At 36.6% G+C, this 17,801-nt stretch overlaps 1 protein-coding gene across 4 annotated transcripts in view; it reads right to left on the reverse strand.

Annotated features, from left to right (window-relative positions):
- Ppat-Dpck (Bifunctional Phosphopantetheine adenylyltransferase - Dephospho-CoA kinase) overlaps positions 1-17,801 on the reverse strand; it is a 220,825-nt gene that overhangs the window by 46,927 nt on the left and 156,097 nt on the right. For all 4 annotated transcript variants that reach the window (XM_081740329.1, XM_081740327.1, XM_081740328.1 and 1 more), the window contains 2 exons: positions 16,296-17,085; positions 5,059-5,207 (listed from right to left, as the gene is read on the reverse strand). In XM_081740329.1, the coding sequence (XP_081596455.1) occupies positions 5,059-5,207; positions 16,296-16,995 (849 nt within the window). In that variant the 5' untranslated portion in view covers positions 16,996-17,085. The remainder of the gene's footprint in view (positions 1-5,058; positions 5,208-16,295; positions 17,086-17,801) is intronic.

A 17,801-nucleotide genomic window follows, 5' to 3' on the forward strand; every position in this document is an offset into this window, starting at 1 on the left:
ATGGATTTCTTGAGTTCTTCCGTTTCCTCCCACATTCTCACTCCAGCAGTATTTTTTTTTTTTTTTTTTTTTTTTTTTTTTTTTTACAATCATTTACTTTCTCTGAGCATGCGTCTCAGTCTACAAGGCATAACTATGGAACACAACAAAAAGAAACTATAAAGGTAACCAAGAAAGTTCTGTCGCGTTTTGTGGAAGTCTATTCAATTCGCCCTCACACCGTGAGTTGAATGTGAATGAAGATAAGGCGAAGGTCAGTTGTTGATGTGGGTGTATCCAACATACTACCTCGTTGTGGCAGTTCAGTTACACCACGAACTTGCGTAAGGACAGAGTGAACATGGGACCTCCACACAGCGTCGTAAGGGCGTGTATGCTATACAAGTTCATACTGGAGTCGAACACCGCTGCAGCGGGGCGAAGATATGCCAGGTCTTTGGTGAGGGTGTCGTGACTACGCAGATAGTGAAGCGGTGGTTTAACAAGTTTACGGACGGTGACGAAACACTTGAAGACGCACCATATGCCGGAAGGCCAACACAAGTACAAAATGAAGATCTTCAGGTAGCGATTGAGGCGAACAGACATGTGAGGAACTGGGACTACAATTCAGTGTGAGTGGAGATATCAATTGGCAGCACTTCCATCAACTTGGAAAGCACAAGTTGGAACGATGGGTCCCACATGATTTGACTCCGGACCAGAAGGCAACGCGAGCAACACCTGTGTTTCTTTGCTGTCTCGTCTGAGGAAGGAGCCATTTCTGGACAGGGTGTTGACATGTGATGAGAAGTGGGTCCTGTATGAAGCCCCACGGCACCGTCATCATGGTTAGTATCTCATGAACTGGTTCCAAAAGTCGCAACCAGCACTGTACCAGAAGAAGGCGGCACTAGACCTGTACTCCAGTGGGTTTGGTGGACTGCTCGCAGCATCGTGCACCGGGAACTGCTACCAGCTGGTTAGAGGATCAATGCAACTGTGTACTGTTAAGGAGTCGAGCCGTGTTCGAGAAAAACTCAGAACTCGGGAGCCAGCACTTCTTTTTCGCAAAGGGGTCCTGTTACAGAACAACACTAAGCCCCACGTGGCTAGGATGACCCAGGATACCATTCTACGCCTTGGATTGGAAACACTATTGCATCCGACATACTACCCGGATATTACACCGTCCGATTACACCTGTTCCATTCCTTGGACAAACACAGAGAACGCCAGTACGAGTAGAGGTGCAAAATGCACTTGATATAAGGTGTCAAAATAAGTTCTTGCCGTTTGTGATGGCCTTGTTGTTCGAGGGTCACAGACATGCTATGACGTTAGTCATGTGAGTGCGACGCGATAAGGAGGTAAGGAGCACGGACCGACATCAGTAGACGTTCGTTGGGCACACTACAGCTCGTCAAGTGGCACAGTGAAATGGAGGTGTCGAAGCAAATCATTAGGGGGTGTTTGCTGTATGACTTCAAGGTAGGCCTATCAGCGGCTTCATCACGTCGCCGCATATGCCAGGCGTTTGGGGAGAATGCCGTGAATGAACGCACCGCCCGACAGTGGTTTCAAAAATTCCGGACCGGCGATTTGGGCTTGAGTGATGAGCACCGCAGTGGACGACCACATGTGTTGGATGACGACGCCCTGAAGACAGCCATCGAGGAGGACAGTAGTCTTTCTTTCTTTCAGTCACCTCCCTTACGGGAGATTTATAAAGGAAGTCCCAGCCATTAGGGCATTGTGGACTATGTCACTATATTTGTTTTTAATTATAAATTGTTTCAAATAAGTAAATGTATTAAAATGGCACGAGCCAAGATGGCCGAATTTGCCTGTTTTAAATAAAATTGTTTATCACACTATTAATGTAATAATACAGAAGGATAAGCGGCGTATAAAAATATTGAAAATGCATATAATATATTAAAATTGTAACAAATAATAAAATTGTCCAAAGTAATGAATTGTAAATAGTTAAAATTGAATAAAAAATGAGAGCAAAGCTCCCCAATACTTTGTGTTTACAGCGCCATCTCTTATCTACTCATGTCTTACATGTCAGGAGCTTCCTGAAAGGTTTAATGTATCGATGGAAACAGTCAGACTGCACCTGCATCGCATAGGGAAGACATACACACACATTGTTACCGATCAACAAACGACAGCAAATTGAAGCCAGTTTATCCTTGCTCTCCAAGCACCAGAATACACCGATATTTGATCGATTGATCACTGGTGACGAAAAGTGGGTCCTTTATAACACACCCAAGTGTACTCGACATTGGTTGTCGCCACGTGACGCATTCCACACACCTCAAGACCACTTCTGCATCCCAAGAAGGTAATGCTGTGCGTATGGTGGAATTATCGCCATGTGATTCATTATGAGCTCCTACCACCAGGCCAAACCATCAATGCGGATATCTACTCCCAGCAGTTGCAACGAGTGCACCGTGTATTGCAGGAAAAGGAGCCGGCATTGCTTAATCGCAAAGGTGTGCTGGTCCTTCACGATAATGCAAAACCACACGTGGCAAAAAGGACGCGGGAAACCATTCTGCTACTTGGTTGGGAAACTCTGTGTCATCCACCATATTCCTTTGACCTTTACCCTACAGATTACCACCTGTTTCATTCCCGGGACAATTACCTTCGTGGGAGACAATTTGAAAATGAGAGAGACCTGCGGATCGCTTGGACTTCTTTGCTTCCAAGACCGCTGACTTTTATCACCATGGCATTGTACAATTGCAGGAACGTTGGCAGAAGGTGCTGGACACAGATGGCGATTACTTCGAGACGTAACCGTGAGTATTTTGTGCTCCAACGTAGACTCTGTGCGGACTCTGAATTCGGCAAAAACTTTTTTGGATACCTTGTACCTTCTTCACTCCACGGCCCATCAAGTTCCACCGCAATGGAATCCACAGGCTTCCAAAACGTTGGCAGAAGGTTATTGATGCTGATGGAGACTATTTTTGATCTTCCAGGTATGTCTTAGGTGACATATTGATGTTCGAAGGTGATGGTTGAAAAAGCGACGAAACTTTCTTGGTTACCTTCATATCATACAGGCTAAAGGAGGTACAACGTTGTATTAATCAAGTGATGAGATTTTTCCATTACTTTGATAACTATGTCTCTGTTGAATAAAGATAGTATTATGGCGAGGGCTAAATGGTTTGAGAATTGGTCACATACTCTGTATAAGATGAGCCACTAAGGGAGTAGATTCTGAGATGTTTTTCGCGTAAACAAGAATTGAAGGACTGTGGATGTACATGTGTTTGAAATAACTGGTCGTTTATAGTAATGGACCTGCATGATGCTACTTTTGAGATATTTGTATGCTATAGCAGATGTAGTTCTGGTGTGAGCTATTAAATAATTGTAACGAGAATTAGATACTTTATGCATTGATATTGGCTTACTGGGTCTAGTGATTCTAAGATAGCAGGTTATAATCCTTAGTGGGACCGTATCATATTCCCTGAATAACTATCGGTCACTGCAGAACATTAATATATGCTCCTTAGTGCTCAAGTTACTCAAACTTGTATTTCAACAATCCCAAAGCGGGATAGAAAATAAATGAACGAAAAGTAAGAGTCCCACAGGTGGGTTTTAGGGCGCAGTTGTAGGTATGAGATTACTTGGAGAGGGGGGTGATTTTAATTGAAAAATTGTACAATGAAACTAACGAATTATAAATTTAGGGAAGGGGAAGCACAATGGTAAATTTGGAAGGGAATTGCGTCCAAACCTAGGGGTCGATAGGCACCCATGCCGAAAAGTACTGAAAAATAAACACATACACTAAAAAAGTACACTTTAAGTCAGTACACACTACGAACATATTTTCAACTGAATGGTCCGTGAGTCACAGTTAGCTCCTTGGGGTCTGAGTAAACTCCTCACACAGAGCAAACAGAAGGTAGCAAACTTAGCGTTGATAAAAGCCAGTGGTGAACAGCAAATTCAGGAGTAATCAATGGTTTTGCAGATACACTACTCGTGAAATTATGAGTATTTGAACACTCCTAACACTTGTTCTATTTCGAGTCGCGGTGTCTCAGTTCTAGAGCGTTCATCTCTAGTGCGCGGGGCCCTTGTTTTGACTGCAGCTCGTGTCAAGTGTGCTTTGTGGTGGACAAACGCTATTGGCGTGGGTTTTCTTGAAATTCTTCAGTTTCCTCCCGCTTTTTTTTCATTCTCATCATTATCGTCTGCTTCACCCTACATGGCATAACTGTGAGACATTATAATGACAAATTTAGTTATTTACTTGTTTTATTTCGTTCCTTTCCCTTTTCTGCTTTCTTTCTGTTACCTCAGATCGTAAAAGCTGCTACGTCATACACTGGCGAGATAAATGACTGTCCTGTGACTTTCACTAAAATGTTTTATTAGATAGGAAGAAGTACGGAGAAAAGGAAAATTAACCTTTCAGGAACGGCTGTTAGGAATTCATGTGTTTATATGCCACACCTGCCTCAAAAGAGTTAAAGAACATAGAGAAAGTTGTGAAGCATCCACATGGACTCCATCTTTCTTTTGAGTTTAACGTTCCACGTTTATGCCTGTTAGGAGAAGGGAGACGATGATTACGATAAGTAAATAACGATGGAAGTATTGATGGAATAAAATGTGGGAGTAAACGAAAGTACCCCAAGAAAACCCACGGACACGATGTTTTCCACCACAAACTTACCTGGCCGGGGATCGAACCGAGAACTCCACACAAACCAAAGGTAAGCGCTCTACCACTGAGCTACCATGCTCCCAGGTGGATTTCATGTTTTATTCTTTAATTTTTTCCTATTTCTTCCCATTTCTATCTGATGAAGTGTTTAAACGAAAGATCCTACTGCGTACTATTAAAAAAAAGGGGAGAGAGCGCGAGAGCGAGAGAGAGAGAGAGAGGGAGAGAGCGAGAGAGGGAGAGAGCGAGAGAGCGAGAGAGAGAGAGAGAGAGAGAGAGAGAGAGAGAGAGAGAGAGAGAGAGAGAGAGAGAGATATTGAGATTACACGGTAAGTATTTATAAATGAATTTCAATGAATTACCTGCAACCGTGGATCATCCTTTGTTGGTCCTAATGGATCATAGATCGGGACAACGTTGTGATCAACAGTAGGATCTACATCTTCCAAAAAGCTTCTTACGGTCTCTATACGTTCCGTGCACGGAGCTATCAATTCTCGAAGCTTTTTGTCTGGAAATTTCGGATAATATTAATAGCAGTAATAAATATCTAACAAAATTCAAGAAACGCTTATATCCTAGTTATTAATACCTATCAAGCGCTTGAATAGCTATATTATGACTAAACAAGTCAAGAATACAGCTCTTTTGCCTTGTGTACAATACTACAATACTTTGTTTAGCTAAATCGTTGAATTATAGTGAATTCCACCATTAACACTAAAGGTTACTGACTGAGTTTTAACGGCTCTTTTCAGTACCAAGACTATATAAGAAGGGATCTACTGATTTTAGGTGAGATCCGTACCATACTAGAGATTGTATCCGAGGCTAGTACGAGGATTGAAGTCGTCGCTACACGCATAGACAGCATATCGGGTGTTCTAGAATAGCGCCCACGAACAACCGAGTGCTATTCTACAAGCCAAAATAAAGCAAAAACAACGGTATATTCTCTGGTGCCTCCTTCAGCAGCTACTGAAAAAAACATGTGGGAACTTGGAACCACTAATATTACTCTACGAATCCATCAAGCGTTACATCGATTGTAATGTTAACGTCTATCCGACTTTAACTGCCACTTGGAAAGAATCTTTGTAACTATTTAATGCATTGGTAGTTCTACTCTATGGTTCTTCACCTGCGACGTTGCCACATAGTGCAATTCTCGTCTTCAGACGAGGACCTGAGAGGTATACAACTGCATATATTTTTCGCTTTATTTTGACTTGCAGAATAGTGCTATGTAGTTCGTAAGCGACATTTTTAGAACAATTAATATGCGTTGGTTACCTGGGCACGAAGAGGTACACTAACGAAAACAATCCAGGATGAAAGAAATTACACATGTGTTAACACATCATCTACATTGTTGTATACTATATTTACACATGCAGTAAATGGCACATATGAAATACACATCACTACATACTCTATACGTCTTACTGTTATCAATTTGCTTAGTACACAAGGTGGAAGAGCAGCACTGTTTAAATGTTCTTCGTAAAATACTAATGCATAGATGTAATTAGAATTACTATTTTACTATGAAAGTGTAGGTTAAAACTTTTTTTCTTTCTTTGAATGGTAGACATTCCACTGCGTATAATACTAGCAATATAAATCAGCTACAGTTGTGACATGTTTATATAGATTAAGTCAAGAAAACAGAATATCATTACCATGTTTTCTGTATGTATCAGGCACGTTCAGAAATGTCTACCTGTTACGACAATGCTATCATCAACAGTTTTTATATGCATTAGTCAATTAGAGTGGAACGCTTTTATAGATTCAAAACCAATCAGATTATCTTTCACACAAATAATAATCGAACTTTCATCTCTTCATTACCAGGTATTAGAAAAAAAAAGTTGTTTGAGAATGTAACGAAACTTTTCGCTTTTTAATGCCTTTTCTTAACTACCGGTACCAGCTTTTTTTGTTTCCGAGCAGTTGATTCATATATTACAAACACATAAGTAAAAATGGAAATGATTTTGCTTGTATCGCATAACGCGAAAACGGGCCAACCGCTTGACATGAATTTTTGGATATAGTTAGTACCTACTTCGAGCTGGGTTTTTATAATTTTACTTCCATTAAAATGTGGATGGGTGGGTGTGAGGAGTTCAAAAATTTATGCCAAGAGAAGAATACTTCACGAACTTCTCAAGTTAGGCAGATGAAACTCGAATATACACTTTTTATTAAAAATAAGTTCTAACGTGCCTCAGCGTTTCGCTTCCAACGGCGAAGGAGGGGTACTTTCTATAATGCTATATTTTAAACTCCTATTTTGAATTCATAAAATGGCCAAAGTGAGAAAACGGTTTAAACAGCTCAAAATGAATTTTTGAACTCAGTTAGCATTTGGGATGAGATGGGTTTTAACTGACTTACAGAAAAGGAGGGGGTTCTCAATTTGAGCTGTTTATGTATACGTTGTGTCTATGTTCACGCGTAACTTCAACACAGATGTACCGAAATGATGTCATCAGAACCTAACTATCTGCCATATTTAGGGCTAATTGTGGACCAAAGAGAAGTTGATCGTCGATTACAAAAGTTCATAAAACGTTTGAAATGCAGCCCAGCTATTCAAATTGCAGACTTGATTCAGCCATTAACCAGGTTTAATAAGCAAGCTCCTTTTGTGATTTCACACGGCAATGTTTTGTTGGATTTATCTGCTTTTGGTGAACTGTTTAGGCAGCGAAATTCTTGGCTGTTCGCCAAACTTTGAGAAGGGATTGCCTTTATTAAGTTTAATTTAGAATCGTTGTGTTTACTGTTGTTTAATTTGGGTGTATAATTTATTTTTAGTATCTTATTCGCTTATTTAAGTAGTTTTAGTTTTTATTACGTATATGGTTTTCTGTCATTTGAGTTATTTTATTTCGTCGTCATTATGTTATTGGACCCATTTACTTTTCGTGCTACCCTCGTACTCTCATGAATATTATTATTAATATTTATTGGTGGTGTTATTGCGTTTGAATTTTATATTTAATATTTATAGTTTAATTTTGTTTATTGTCAATATCAATAATTAGTGCTATTCTTGTGTGTTTTCCTTTTTTCTCTTAAGAAGGAATAATTTTTATTACTGTTAGGATTTAATTGTTCGGTGTAATTTCAATCGGCTTTTCTCTCAAGGATCAAAGTCTGTTCACTCTCACTCATGTTGTCTTAGATCAGTGTTGTACTTTGACTTGTATTCATATTCGTATTCATATTCATATCGTCTTTATTGCAGAAACTTCAGAGGACATCTAAAGCATTACAATCGTCAGATCTTAAAGTTACAGATTAAAATGCATATACAATATTTACAAAAGGAAAAAAAAATGGATACATAATATTTACAAATATGGATACAGAAAAGAAAGAAAAAAAATATATAAAGATATAACTGTAATACATATCAATTGTAATTCCAATACAAAGAATAACGATCACTACACAATACAATAGATAACTACTCGTACTATGCATGTCTATTTATTTCTCTCATAGTTCTTCAATTATTCACTTTAATTGCTTTGTAATTTCGTAAAACTCTTCTATATCATATATTGGATTATCTAATAAGAGTGATTTGAGTTTACTTTTAAAAGTACCCACTTCGGCTTTTGGGAGAGAGTTGAATAATTTTGCGGACGTGCCAATAAAACTCTTTTGTGTTTTGGTATAATTGTAATACACTGCCATTATATTATCTTTGTATCTTGTGTTATATGAATGATACCTGGAATGTTCAGGGAAGTTATCTCTATTCTCTTTTACATACATTAAACATTGAAAAACAAAAATAGCAGGAAGAGTCATTATTTTGAGTAGCTTGAAACTAGGTTTGCAGTGACTACGAGAAGGAAGACTACATAACAATCTGACAGCTTTCTTTTGCAGCTTTAAAAGCTTATAAATGTTACTAGATCCACCCCAAAGAATAGTACCATATGATAGAAAGCTGTGGATTTGGGCAAAGTAAACAATTCTTAAGATTTTCAAACTAACGCAACTTCTTAATTTTCTCAACATGTATATACCCTTTGTTACACTAGCTGCCGTGATTTCAATGTGATTATACCAGTTTAATTTTGAATCAAATTCTCAGTTAACGTTACTCTTGTTACCAGTCTGGTAACCTTGAGGATGATGCATCAGCATTTCCGTTCTCTGTTTCATACTATATGTGTGCTTTTAGACTTCCGTTTTAATTAACATGCATACAGTAACATTATGTCTTATTATTATTATTATTATTATTATTCTTTTTTTTTTTCTTCTTCTCCCTCTCAGTTGGATTACCTTATTAATTTGTATGCGTCTCCATATGACTCTTTTAGTCAGAAGTTTGTATACTGATAATTTAGACGTTTTCTTTTGTCATTATTTTTATTAGTTTGGTAATTAGGACAAGAAAGAATTTATTCCTGACTATAAATTTTTGGTTATTTTTATTCTTCTTTTGCAATCTTTTATTAAATTTGGCTTGGTTTTCGGCACCGCTTTTTTTTTTTTAGTTTTGTTGTTGCCGAGAGTTCTTTTTTGACTCTAGAATTTTAAGCTTTGTTTGCTGCATTAGAGCAGCCCGCTTATTTCTTGACTTTGGTGCCCATTATTTTATTTGATTATCGTTTAGTTAAGTATACCCTTGCGTACCCTTGCCAGTGCTTTGTGTCGTTTCATGAGACTGTTTTAGTTACTTATTTCTTCAAGCTTTTTTGTTTTCTTGCCGCTAGCCCATTTCATGTGCGCACGTTTGTTTATTGCTGTTCTATGAACCGGGTATGGTTCAAATGTTGGCAATATTTATTGTTGTTTTACGCCAAGTTTTGCTAGCGTGCCATGTGTTAAGTTTAGATAAGTATAATTATTATACTAGCTGAACCTGCGCTCTCTACACAGCGCATCATTCACACATGAGTATGAATCTTTTTGTCATTTCTCAAAACATCTGTACATGCCCCTTTACAGGCACAAGTGAAAGAAGTCTTGATAAAAATCAGCAAGGGATATCATAAAGGGGAGATTTTTTCGATTCCTTTAAAAATCGGCAAGAGGTATTACAAAAGGGAGATTTTTCAATTATCTTTTTCAGTATCTCGCACTGTTTGCAAGATTCAGTCTACTTCCAGTTGGAGTCTCTAATTCCTATATGATTAGTGTTTTCTTTCTTCTTGCATTCAGTATGTAATAAGCAAATACATTAAACACTCAATTAATTACAGTGTCAGTGATATATGATCTTTATTGGACAAAACACTCCAAACAATAAAGATTCATCTTAGACTGGAGAAATGGTTATCCTTCGTTTTCCATTATCATTTGGGCACGAAAAAACGTCTGAGAGATACACTACTCCCATATACTATTATGTAGTGTTGGAATAAGATATTATGTTTTACCTTTTTAAAATTTCAACACTTTCCGTGTACTCCTAAACAATGTAAAAAAGAAATAATGGCCATGTTTTTTAAATATTCAATTAGAACTGGACAATCTAAAGAAAATTTGGAATCGACCAGCGAAAACGGCATGTTTCTAGCACTTATGGTTTCCGATATTTCCTTGTCGAAAAGATTGGAGACAAGTAGAAAAAATTGGAGACAAACAAATAGACTTTTCTTGGGAGACAAACATATAAATCTAGCATTTTAATATATAGAAGATTACACAAATAGCCACGACACAAATATAATAATAATATGTGAGTTATTATGAGATAAATGAATAATTATACGGATAAACGATACTATTCTTCGACATGATCATAAAAATAATTCTAGTACTGAGCCACAAGTCATTGTTTTGATGTTCTAATGAGCATATTGGGTTATATTTATGTGTGTTTTCTGCTTGTAGAAATAAAAGGTTATGTCACAGGGTATACAATATTTTTCCTTTTTTAAGGTTATGTCACAGGATATACAATATTTTCCTTTTTTATTATTGTTATCAGGAGTGTTCTACTGTTTCTGTATTTTTAGATAAGTACATTTTGTACTCCTGCACAGTTCATTATTGCCACGTACTTTCATTATTGGTATTAAAAAAAGAAGGAAAAAAAAACTTTTTTGAGGTCGTATGTTTCCTGTTCCTGCATAAGTTACTATTTTCTTTAGTGTCGCGCCATTTTACTTAAATTAAAGCTTGGAACTTTCTTAGCTTGTGCCATCTTAACACCAGAAAGACCAGGAGGAGGGGAGGGTAAATTTTGCCCGCAAGTTTCGTTTTTATTTAGTTTATATGGATTCAGGATTCTCTGTTTTTCTGTTGTTGTTTCTTTTGATGAAAGTTTTATTTTAGTTTTTTTTTCAACTGGAATATACTGTTTTTTTTTTTTTTTTTTTTTTTTTTTTTTGTAAAAAAATAAATCATGGTGCGCGGGCCGATTTGACCCTCTTGGTTACAGGTTTTATCCATCTCTTTTCCCCAAAATTCCATTAATTCGTTATTTTATATCTAAAACTTGTATTACTTTTTGAAAATGTCACTTTTCTCCTTTATCTAAACACTTAGGCTTTCATAGAACTTGTCGAGTGTTAGTTATAATACTGGTTTTCTTCAGAGTATTATAAGATATTTGGTATAATATACAGGGAGGCCCAAAAGTAGGTATACAGTTCCGTACTGATCCGTCATTGACATTTTATATTATTTAGTTATTGTTATCCATACAGGAATTGACTTAGTTTCTTCATTATTTGTTCTTAATTTATATTCACTTATATCTTAAGCTCGAAACAAACCAAAGCAAATAAATTCATTATCTTAATAAATTAAAATGTTACACTTGATCGATGCAGGTCTGTATACCTACTTTTGGGCCACTCTGTATAACCAGTTTTACGCACTGTGTTCAACCCTCTCTTTTTTTATATATACAAATAAAAAACATAATTCCTTGAAAATTTTCTTTTTTGAAATTTAATTCAACACGTTAACACAAACTGAACAAATATACTCTGAAAGCTACGTAACCCCTCTTTAGTTCTTCACGTAGCAGATGGGAGCACGGACTTTCTAGGGCAGTGGTTCTCAAACTTTCCGATAGCGCGGACCGAATATCCATTTGGAAAGGGATCTGCGGACCCCCTTGCAATGCTATCTGAAATTTTACATGGTATTAAAAAATATTAATTAGAATTACCACTGACAAGAAAAAGATCAAGAAAAATAATGCAATAACAGGGTATCTACTAAAAGTCCAAAATGAAATTTCGTGACTTTTTCGTGACCTTTTCTTCACCAAATCATAGAATTTTCTAATATTTTCAAGAGCGAATTTGGGTGCGAGTTAGGCCGAATTTTCATCCATGCGATAGAAACGTACTTTGCTTGCGATTTGGTAGCGTCTAAAGCCGGCCATAGAATTTTTAATGGTGAATTTTGACGTTTCACAGAACAAAATTTTCCAATCTGTACTTACATTTGTACAGTTAACAAAATCATGACCCAAAATCTAAATTTAGTGACCTTTTCATGACTTTCATGACCGTTTTCTGATTTCTTGACTTTCGTGACCGATAGACACCCTGAATAAGTAATTTATTCTAAAGATTCATGATTGTTTCCTAGTGAACGAAATTTCAGTTGAAAATGCAGTAACTTTCAAGACTGAAAATCTTTGTCTTAAAAAAAAAAAAAAAAAAAAAAAAAAAAAAAAAAAAAAAAATCCACTTAATAAATAATGTTCTCAAATGTGGGGTCACTAATGTGAGGAATGAAATTCTTTGTGTTTTCCCATAATTACACTGAAATCTGGAATAAGTTTTGTCATCATCAATCTTTGTTTGATTCGACATTAAGACGATTTCGCTTTAAGGTTTTAATACTGCAAAGAGCAGAAAAGATCTGCTCACATAAGTAAGTAGTAGGGAAAGGCATCAAATGTTGCAATGCACTTTCAGACAACTCTTCATACTCACAGCACACACGCAACCAAAGCTTCTTTGAAAACGTTTTTTGTGAAGTTTTGCAGGATAGTTTCAACAGTTGTTCTTGTTCTGTGTTAGAGATTCATACCTTGTATGTCATGGATTTCTACATTAATGAAGGGATTTTCAATTCAACCATTACCAGGTTGTGGTACAGAGAAATATTCTCGAAAACTTGCAGCTAATGCTTTCAAGTGTCCTACAAGTGTTTTGTGCATTTCAGCAGAGTTTTTCACTTGAAGAGTCAATGAAATCCTTCCGCCCTGGAAATGATGAATAATTATTGTTTTGTACTCGTACTGTCCACAGCTGCAGTTTCTTAATCTTAAAAATACTTCTTGCATAGCAGCGGTGAATTCCACTTTATTACAACACATTTTAAGTTTTAGGCCTTGCGGACCTCTGGCTAAGTCCCGCGGACCCCACTTTGAGAACCACTGTTCTAGGGTTAAATCATTTATTTTATGGTCTCTACATGAATTTTTACCTGATTTCTTTTTTCGATATAGACAGTATTCTATGATTTTACCCGGGAGAGATTAATTCCATCCAATTTCTGTATATTTCTTTTACTTATGGTAACTATTGTCATGAACCAAGATCTTGTAATTTTACTAGAATCAGGCCAAATTCTATTAATCTCTATTTTGACTTATCTCAATAGAAACTATTTTTATTTATTCTGGACTTGACTTTGTATGCGTACGTAATACTGATTGATAAATTTATTTCTGGATAATCTTTTTTCTGATTGGATACAATTTACTTGATACGTTCAACATGATGTACCCTCGTTTTGACTTTTAACATAATCTCGATATTGACTATTTATTTACACCAGATGTGACTTGTTTCATTGATTTATTAATGATTTTATAATTATTTATACGTAAGTTTATATTTTATTTTGTTCCTTGCTATTTTTTTTTTCAAAATTACATTTTTATGGTTGCGCTAACATTTATGCTTTGCTTTGTTGTCGCTACTATTTATTTGCTATATTAGTTAATCTTTGTTTTAGTTTATTTCATTTGACTTATTATTCACTTATTAAATTTTGTTTTTTCAATTTTCTTTGACTTTAGTAATCTAATTTTACATCTGCGTTAATTGATACTTTCAATTAATTTAGTTCTCAATTAATTTAAATTTTGTATTTTCATAACAGACCTTTGGAAATTTTATTTTGCTTTTTATGATTTTCAGTTGTTAGTTATATGATTCACAGCATTGATCTATTAACATATATTGTGCTGTTGTTTATATGAGTTTGTTTATACAGGGTGGCCTAAAAGTAGGTATACATCCCTGCATTGATCAAGTATAACGTTCTACTGTAGTTCAGGGGTTTATTTGTTTCGGCTCTTTCGAGCTTAAGATGCACATAAAAACACACTAAGAATAAATAATAAAGAAACATGGATAACAATAGAAATGATATAGAATGCAATTAGCTGATCAGTACGGTACTCTATACCTACTTTTGGGCCACCCTGTATACAGGGTGAGGCAAATAAGTATTACAAGCCAATATCTCGCGAACTATACATCAAGTAAGAAAAATATTAAGAATCAATATACAATACAAAGGGGCCCAAAAATAAGTCAAACACGAGGTTCACCCTGCCCCCATTTTGGGGGGCGGGGGGTGTACGTGAAATTTTCAAATGGGAATATAGGTCAAGTGATACCTCGTTGGAAAATTGAAATTTTGATAGATCGTGGAAAATTAAACAGCTTAGTACAAAACTTCTTTTGATTTCGGGCAAGCCTGTTTCAAAATGGCCGCTGAAAATGGTTTCCCATTCAGATACAAAGGGCAGTGTTCAAACTGAATGTTACAAGCCAATAACCAGCGAACTATGCATCAAATAAGAAATATGTTAAAGAGTCAATGTACAATACAGACAGGACTAAAAAAAAAGTAAACACGAGGTCCTAATTTTGTACTAACCTGTTTGGTATTTTACTATCTATCAAAGAAGGTATCACTCGCCCTATATTGCCATTTGAAAATTCCACTTGGGGGGCGGGGGAACCTTGTGTTTAACCCATATTTTAAACCGTACGTATTGTAAATTGACTCTTAACACTTTTCCTATTTGATACATAGTTCGCGGGATATTGGCGTGTAACACTCAATTTGAACACTGCGCTTCGTATCTGAATGAGGAATCATTTTCGGCGGCCATTTTGAAACAGACTTGCCCGAAATCAAAACAAATTTTGTGTAATAATATAGTAATAAACTGTTTGGTTTTCCACGATCTATCAAACAAGGTATCACTCAACCTATGTTCCCATTCGAAATTTTTAAGTTGGTCCTGGGGCTCCATGATGGGACACCGCAACAATAGCATTCCACGTTGCCTATGGCTTTTTCCTTTTTCATTTTTTGTTTCATCGTTTTTTAGTCAGCCGTTTCTGATTTATAAATACTGGAAATTTTATCTCCATAGGACCATTTTTGGGGGCCATCTTGAAAACGGTGGCCCATATAAAAAATTGTTTCCTACAAAAATTGTTCAATTTTCCAAGCTCTTTCGAACGAGGTATCACTCGACCTATGTTCCCATTTGAAAATTTCACGTACACCCCCTTCCCACCAAAACGGGCGGGGGAAACCTCGTGTTTGAATCATTTTTAGGCCCCTCTGTATTGTATATTGGCTCGTAACACTTATTTTGACTCACCCTGTATATATATTTTTGTATTAGGCCTATCTGGTAGTGGTCTTTCGTTCTGGAGGTAATGAATAATTAAAACTACGTTAGAACAAAACTCGCGTTATATGTAGTTTGTCCAATAAATACACAACAGAGTTCGTAGGGTGACTTTGAGTTGAAGTTAGGACATGCGCACTTGCTGCTCTGTTGACAGGGAACCCGCTGGAGCGGCAGAAATCGCCAGACTGCCGAGGCGAGCGTACAACTTGAGGTGGCTTTGGTTTTGTGGTGTCCTGTTTTTGTTCGTGTCGACGATGGATATTAATGAGCATATGGAACAACAAATCCACATGAAATCTATGGTGAAACTGAGAAAAAAATCTCAGAAATTCATGAAATGTTGGGGACTGTTTATGGAAATAACGGGCTGATCAAAACAGCTCTTTTCAAGTGGATCAAACGCTTCTGTGAGGGCGACGAGGAATGCGTCTGCACATTCATCAGTGATTGTGCGCGAGTTTCTGACCCATAATTCGATCGCAACGCTAGATCACTCTCTATACTCACCAGGCATAACCCCCTGCGATTTCGTTTTGTTTCCGGAATGTAAAATGGTCATGCGGGGGCAGCACTGGAAGGACGTGATGATGATAAAACGAGAAATGACAAGGTACCTGAAGAGTCTTACTTCTGAAGACTTCCTGGGATGTTTCCAACAATGGATACGGGGTGAGACAAGTGTATTAGTACAAATGCGGAGTATTTTGAAGGGGATAAGATTGTTGTACCCTAAATTTGTAAAATACAGTGTTTATGACATCAGTTCGTGTACTTATTGGACAAACCACGTACAAAGTATTCTGTTACAGGTTATGGTACGAAAAAAAAAAAAAAAAAAAAAGACGACGACTCCAACGAATTTTAGATGTTTCTTTGGTAACTTCTATATTTTCAAAAAGTAGGTATCTAAAGTTACTAATTACTTACTTTTATTCATATTTCCGTCAGTTACTCCCACTGTCAGCTCCTTTGTACACCGCAACAACGCTTCCGAGAGCAATATTTTGTGTCCATTATGAAGGTGGTCGAATGTTCCTCCTAATGCAACATATTCACATGCAAAATTACACTCGTAATGTCTATTCAAATTAAAACACGCAGGTAACAACGATTTTTCATCTAATTCCACTAGACTTTCACTCGATTCTTGTTCATCTATGTCATCTGACCTTCTTAACCTTCGTACAACCATTGAATTTTCTTTAGCACCATCTTCCACAGTTAACACTTTATACGTATCTGTTTTACTAGGCACGTATGTTTCCATAAAATTATCGACATCCATTATGTTATACACTCTGTCCAAAAACACAACTTCAATCTCTCGTTTCGTTGTCACCGTAGAAAGGAATGGATCCTTTAGTCCAGCTAAAAGAACACGTACATCTAAGTGATGGCATATAACTGAGGCGTGTGAGTAAAGTCCGAATATCATATTAGTTATGGTAGACATTTGATTCGAGCTAGCTGTCACTTTAGCTTCTGCAGCAATGGCAGGTCCTAGTTGACTTTGGCCTGGTAGTAGATGCACATATAGTGTGTTTCGAACATGCCTTGTCACTGCCTGAAGTATACGAGCTACTTTGTTAGGGTTTGTTAGAACAAGAAGACCTGTCTGCGCCGTCATTCTACTTAAGATTTTATTATAAATTTGATCTAACGAAACGTTACAATATTATATGGCTTCTAAATAATGCCCCACAACGACTGAATAGCCCTGAAAAATAAAAAAAATAAGGAGCAATGATCGCAATGTTGGTACACTACTTTTACCACAAACAGCGTGTTTCAAAATGATTTGAAAGATAAGACATCATTCCACGAGCGTTAAAATGCCATTACTGATTAAAACTGTATTGAAATACTTTCGTCAGGTGGCAGAATGACATGTTGCAAAAAAGCATTTTGCGCCCTGCAATTTCACGTTGCTCGGTATGTTATGAGTGTTCAACGTGAGCTTCGTTCAAAATTTGTAAAGAATCAAAATCAAAGAATCCCAAGATATCCGTGACCTGCAAGAGAGAATTAGTGCTACAGCGAAAAATGTTGATGAAAACATGCTAACGGGTCTGAAAGGAATTGGATTACCGAGTTGATGTATGCAGGGTGATAAAATGGCTCTTAGTGAGTATCTGAGAGTTTCTGCATTACAAACCGATAAAACTTGTAAAATTTTAATTAGTTTGCACAATATATTTATTTATTTATTTGAAACCGTTCAAATCATTTTAAAACAACTGTATAGTCCATCCAGATGCATAATGTTATTTGGACAGTGTAGCAGTTTTCAGCTATGATAGATTTATTGTACAGAGGGCACTGGTGTGAAAGTAACTCTACTTCTGAAGTAACATTATTCTGAGAAGCTGTTTTAGATTTCTAAAGATGTTTTTCAAATTAACGAATACTTAAGCTTACTACACTTAACAAAAT

Source organism: Thermobia domestica, chromosome 15, assembly GCF_964235325.1.
Source record: "Thermobia domestica chromosome 15, izTheDome1.hap1.1, whole genome shotgun sequence".
Lineage (NCBI taxonomy): Eukaryota > Metazoa > Arthropoda > Insecta > Zygentoma > Lepismatidae > Thermobia > Thermobia domestica.